This window comes from Bison bison, unplaced genomic scaffold (assembly GCF_000754665.1).
Source record: "Bison bison bison isolate TAMUID 2011002044 unplaced genomic scaffold, Bison_UMD1.0 scf7180017864110, whole genome shotgun sequence".
Taxonomy (NCBI): Eukaryota; Metazoa; Chordata; class Mammalia; order Artiodactyla; family Bovidae; genus Bison; species Bison bison.
The window spans coordinates 2,159,495-2,165,294 of NW_011494682.1; the positions used below are offsets into that span (position 1 = coordinate 2,159,495).

The 5,800-nt window shown below is 41.7% G+C and overlaps 1 protein-coding gene across 1 annotated transcript in view; it reads left to right on the top strand.

Moving 5' to 3' along the window:
* Positions 1 to 83: 83 nt before the first annotated feature.
* GRSF1 (G-rich RNA sequence binding factor 1) overlaps positions 84 to 5,800 on the top strand; it is a 23,615-nt gene continuing 17,898 nt past the window's right edge. The window contains exons 1-4 of the mRNA XM_010839090.1: positions 84 to 215; positions 2,372 to 2,528; positions 3,657 to 3,812; positions 4,193 to 4,336. Of these exons, the coding sequence (XP_010837392.1) occupies positions 213 to 215; positions 2,372 to 2,528; positions 3,657 to 3,812; positions 4,193 to 4,336 (460 nt within the window). The 5' untranslated portion in view covers positions 84 to 212. The remainder of the gene's footprint in view (positions 216 to 2,371; positions 2,529 to 3,656; positions 3,813 to 4,192; positions 4,337 to 5,800) is intronic.

A 5,800-nucleotide genomic window follows, 5' to 3' on the forward strand; every position in this document is an offset into this window, starting at 1 on the left:
GCCGGCGCGCGCGGAGTTCCGCGGCACGCGCCGCAGCCCCCTTCCGCTCCCACCCCCGCCCGCCCAGTCCTCCTATTGGGCCCCAGAACAAGGGACGCTTTCCCAGGCCTCGGGTTTTCTCCTTGTTTTTGTTCTCCTCTCGAGTCTGTGGTCGGTTGGGCAGTGTAAGTGTGACTGGGGGTGAATGTTGAGGCCTTGTTTCCCGCCGGCCTATGGTAGGTTTTGTGAGGCGGTCTCCGTCCCCGCCGCGCATCCCTGTCGCTCCCCGCCCCCCGGTCGTGAAGTTGGGAGGCTGGACCCCCGGAGGGTCGGGACTTTATGTGTCGCTCGAGCACTAGGCCTGGGCGGCCCTCGGCGCACCTCGCCGTCTGCTGCTGAGAAGCTTCCCGCACTCGCGTGGGCTGGGTTGGTGGGGGGTTGGGGGCACAAGCAGGCTGGTCCCCGGCGCTGTCCTCGCTCTCGAGTCCCGGGGGAAAGGCGGGTTGCCCCAGTTACTGAAGGTCACCTCCGCCTCTTCTGACGGAAGGTCCTTTAGGACCGTGGGTCACCGCAGGTGGGAAGGACAGCTTGGAGACCGATATGGGGGGAGGGGGGCCGAGGAGAGGAGGTGTCTGGGGCTGAGGATGACCTGGGGACCCAGGAGTGAGTCTACAGTAATTTACTTGATTTTTTAGTAAGTGTGTACAGATTGCAAATATTTTGTGCCTCATAGGAAGCTTTCCTTCTGCTTGTTAACGTGGCGTCTGGGAAATGTCAGCACACTTTCTTTGACTAACATGTTCCTGATGCCTTGGGTCGTATTTATCTTAATTCAGTTTTTGCTTCTCCTTGAACTTCGGGGAACTGGGAAGCTGATCAGCATGGCTGCTGTCTGCCAGTGGCTGAGCTAATGGATTTGAATCTGGGCCCAATAGTTTTTGCTGCCCTTTTTTGTAAAAGCTTGTGATGCTTATGGAATTCTGGGAAAATGGGGAATGTTGTTTTGATTAAAAGAAAATAGTATGCCTTTGTGACCTGGCTGCTCTTTTTTTCTGATATTTTTTTCTGTGAATTTAGCTAATATAATGATATGTGTTGAGCCTTTACTAGTATTATACTGTGCTTGCATTATTGATTCCTTAAAATTATGTGTAAATCTTCGTGAAAATGACAGGAACATAAAAAAGCATGAAGTATCTCTCTTCAGTAGAGTGCAAGTCACTTGACTTAGAGCCTGTCTTCCTGTGTTGATAATCGTAGTGCTTGTTGCATTCTTATTAAATATGTATCAGGCCTTTGCTACACGTTCACATTTATCATTGACTCCTTAAAATTAGACAAGTTTTCATGTAAATGGTAGGATGGTACAAAGGAATCTGTTTCCTTAGCCTAGTAGAGTGCAAGTCTTAAAACCTGAGTTGTCTTCCCTGGTTATGGTTGTGGTGCTCGTTAGAACCTTGTTATGTTCCACTTTTTGTTTAGTTTCGTAAAATAGAGTTTTTTGCATGTGTCTCAAGCTCCAGTTACCTCACACTACTGCTTTTGTGATTAATGATCTTTTCCTTGACAGTTGACCTGACATACCAGTTGACAGGTTAATCTTTGCAAGTATCCTGCTGACTTGTTGATTTATACACTCCTAAATGTCTTTTATTAGCTCCCCTTTGCCTACCAGTTTAAGGACACACACTGAGCTTAACACTCAAGTCCTCTGCTGTGTGGTACCCAGTTCCTTTTGCCAGCTCATCTTCTTTGGCTCCTAATTGCACCCTGCAGTTTAGCTAAATGCAATTATTGCTGTTTTGCAAATGGGCTTCTGTTCCTACTGTTTGTTCCCCTTCTCAGACTGGACTGTCTGGCCCTTATATATTGCTCTCAGAATTCTAGCCTGCCTTCAGTGTTCATCTCATATCTTGTCTTGATTCTTTTGTTTGTGCTCTGTTTTCAATTTCTATAATATCTTTTATCGTAACTATAAACTTAAAACATCTTGTCCGTGTCCTTGTCCTATGCTACATGGTAAGCTTTTTGAGATGGAGGCCCAGTTATGGCCTACTGTGGTTAGGAGGTGTTTAAATATTTGTCAAATTGAAGGGACCTCTCTTGTCCCGCCTTAACTAAAACACTATTAGGTGTAATTTAAGATTGATAAATTTAAAAACAAGCCTGGAATAAAATTTATATTCTGCCAAGCCATTATGCTGTGTATGCTTCTTGCTTTAGGATGTGCAATGTAAGCCAGAACAGGATGAGTTAGATTTGTGAATTTTCCTGGCCTCTGAAATAACTAATTGTCCCTAAAGAATAACATTCAGAGTCTTTTTGTAGAAATAAACATTTGCTAAGTACGTGTTCAAGATATATTTCTGCAATTCTTCATTTCTCTTGGAAGGAATCCAAAACTACCTACCTGGAGGATCTTCCACCTCTCCCTGAGTATGAATTGCCTCCGTCCAAGTTGGGAGAGGAAGTGGATGATGTTTATCTCATTCGAGCTCAAGGATTGCCATGGTCTTGCACTGTAGAAGATGTGCTTAGCTTTTTCTCAGGTATATTTTATGTATGTTTTAAATATGTAACTTTGGGACTCCACTGCAATCCAGTGGTTTCGACTCTGCTTCCACTGCAGGGGCATAGGTTTGATCTTTAATGGAGGGGGGACTAAGATCCCATGTGCCACATGGTGTGGCCAGAAAAAAAGTTGTAATTTCATTTGCGTAAAAGGTACTCCCATAAAATCCAAGTTAGACTATGCTGTAGACATCTTATTTGATGGATGGAAATTGTCTCATTCTGAGGACATCATATGTATTATTTGTCATATATACCAGATTTAAAGACCTTAAATATAGCAAAAATTTTAATGTTAAAACTATATGGTGTGAAACCAGTTTTTTCAGAAGTTTTAATGTGTGCATAACCTGATAGTGGAAATATGTTAGTGAGAATATACTTCAGTAGTTCTTTGTAACACATATATTGTTGTTGTTGTTCCCTTAATAACATGTTTGAAGGTTTATGTATTTATGGTTGATTTTAAGCTTTTGTATCTTCCTCTGATTTTTAATTTTCCTGCTCCTTAAGAGGCTTCTAGAAGATGCTGGCTTAAATGTTACATGTTAAACAAACATGTAATACTATATTAAGTACCTGATGTGCATTGTATTTACATCTTCAACTTGCTCCCAATATAAGGAGTGCACAGTTTGGGGATGTCTTTTCTTTGGTAATGAAAAAGAGGAAAAGTTAAATTATGTTGCAGAGTTATTCTGATAGATATTTTAGAGTTCTTATGGATATGGTCATAACAAAGAAGACACTTATGCATAAACCTAACCATATTTTAATTCCTTGAATGATGTCAAACCAATCGTAGAAACATTTGGAAGGACATATTAATCACATTTTGTGTTGAGCCTAGCCTGATTTGCCATTTACTGATCATGAGGTCATAAACTTATGTGCTAAAGTTTGCTTATCTTTTCCACACGAAACATTTACCATCATTAGCATTTGGATGCCTTTGGTGCTGAGGGTTTGTGTAAGGAAAATGGCAGGCAGTTTGGATCCTGCTTCATTTTGTTGTTGGAAGATTGCAACTCTGATTACTTGTATTGATATGATTGAGCTAAAACTTTGATTTCTGGTTTTGATTGATTTTACTCACAAACTTTCAGACTGCAGAATTCGCAATGGTGAGAATGGAATTCACTTCCTCTTAAATAGAGATGGGAAACGAAGGGGTGATGCCTTAATTGAAATGGAGTCCGAGCAGGATGTGCAAAAAGCCTTAGAAAAACACCGCATGTACATGGGGCAGCGGTATGTGGAAGGTACGTGGAGTCATATTATTGCTTTTTGGAATCATTACATTAAACTGTACTTTACAAAGCAGTTTCATTTGATCCTATGTTAAATATTATGAATAGTGAAGTAGTTAGATACTATGAATAACCCTTTTCCAAGGTGGGAAAATGAAGCTAAAAATAACCTGTTTCTTGTCTGTAAAACGAGGATGTTGACAAAGTTTACCTCTGATGTTGTGATGTTACAGCTGGCTCATGGTAAACATCTGAAAATGTCCTTTATTATTTTCACCAGAGAAGTATTATTACGTATGTTTTTAGATTCTTATATAATCTACCCAGTGTGATTATTTTTTAAATGGATTCTTTGTTATATAAATTTTGCATACCTTTTTTTTTTTGCTTAGTCTATGAGATAAACAATGAAGATGTGGATGCCTTAATGAAGAGCCTGCATGTCAAATCTGCACCTATGGTAAATGATGGAGTGGTTCGCTTGAGAGGACTTCCTTATAGTTGCAACGAGAAAGACATCGTAGATTTTTTTGCAGGTGCTTTTCAGTTATATCATGTTTGGGCCCTCATATCATCTTCCTCCCAGCTCCCCTAGTGGCTTAGTGGTAAAGAATCTGCCTGCCAGTGCAGGAGACTTCAGTTCAGTCCCTGGGTCAGGAAGATGCTTTGGAGAAGGAAGTGACAATCCACTTCACTATTCTTGCCTGGGAAATCCCATAATTGGGAGACTGGCAGGCTAGAGCCCATGGAGTCACAAAGAGTCAGACACGACTAAGTCACTAAAGAACAGCAACAGTCTTCTCCCTCCGTTGTTTCCTTTTATCTTAGGTGAACATTTTCCTAGTCAGTCAGTTCAGTGGTATTCAGTTGCTAAGTCGTGTCTGACTCTTTGCAACGCCATGGACTGCAGCAACGCCAGGCCTCTCTGACCATCGCCAACTCCTGGAGTTTACTCAAAATCATGTCCATTGAGTCGGTGATGCCATCCAACCATCTCATCCTCTGTCTTTCCCTTCTCCTCCTGCCTTTAGTCTTTCTCAGCATCACAGTCTTCTCAATTGAGTCAGTCCTTCACATCAGGTGGCCAAAGTATTGGAGTTTGAGCTTCAGCATGAGTCCTTCCAAAGAATATTCAGGGTTGATTTCCTTTAGGATGGACTGGTTGGATCTCCTTGCAGTCCAAGGGACTCTTAAGAGTCTTCTCCAACACCACAGTTCAAAAGCATCAATTCTTTGGCGCTCAGCTTTCTTCACAGTCCAATTCTCACATCCATACATGACCACTGAAAAAACGATAGCTTTGACTGGACGGACCTTTGTTGGCAAAGTAATGTCTCTGCTTTTGAATATGCTGTCTAAGTTGGTCATAGCTTTTCTTCCAAGGAGTAAGCGTCTTAATTTCATGGCTGCAGTCACCATCTGCAGTGATTTCGGAGCCCGAAAAAATAAAGTCTGCCACTGTTTTCACTGTTTCCCCATCTATTTGCCATGAAGTGATGGGACCGGATGCCATGATCTGTTTTCTGAATGTTGAGTTTTAAGCTGCTAACTTTTTCACTCTCCTCTTTCACTTTTATCAAGAGGCTCTTCAGTTCTTCTCTTTATGCCATATGGGTGGTGTCATTTGCATATCTGAGGTTATTGATATTTCTCCTGGCAATCTTGATTCCAGCTTGTGCTTCATCCAGCCCAGTGTTTCTCATGATGTACACTTTGCATATAAGTTAAATAAGCAGGGTGACAATACACAGCCTTGACGTACTCCTTTTCCTATTTGGAACCAGTCCATTTTTCCATGTCCGGTTCTAACTGTTGCTTCCTGACCTGCATACAGATTTCTCAAGAGACAGGTCAGCTGGTCTGGTATTCCCATCTCTTAAGAATTTTCCACAGTTTATTGTGATCCACACAGTCAAAGGCTTTGGCATAGTCAATAAAGCAGAAATAGATGTTTTTCTGGAACTCTTGCTTTTTCGATGATCCAGTGGATGTTGGCAATT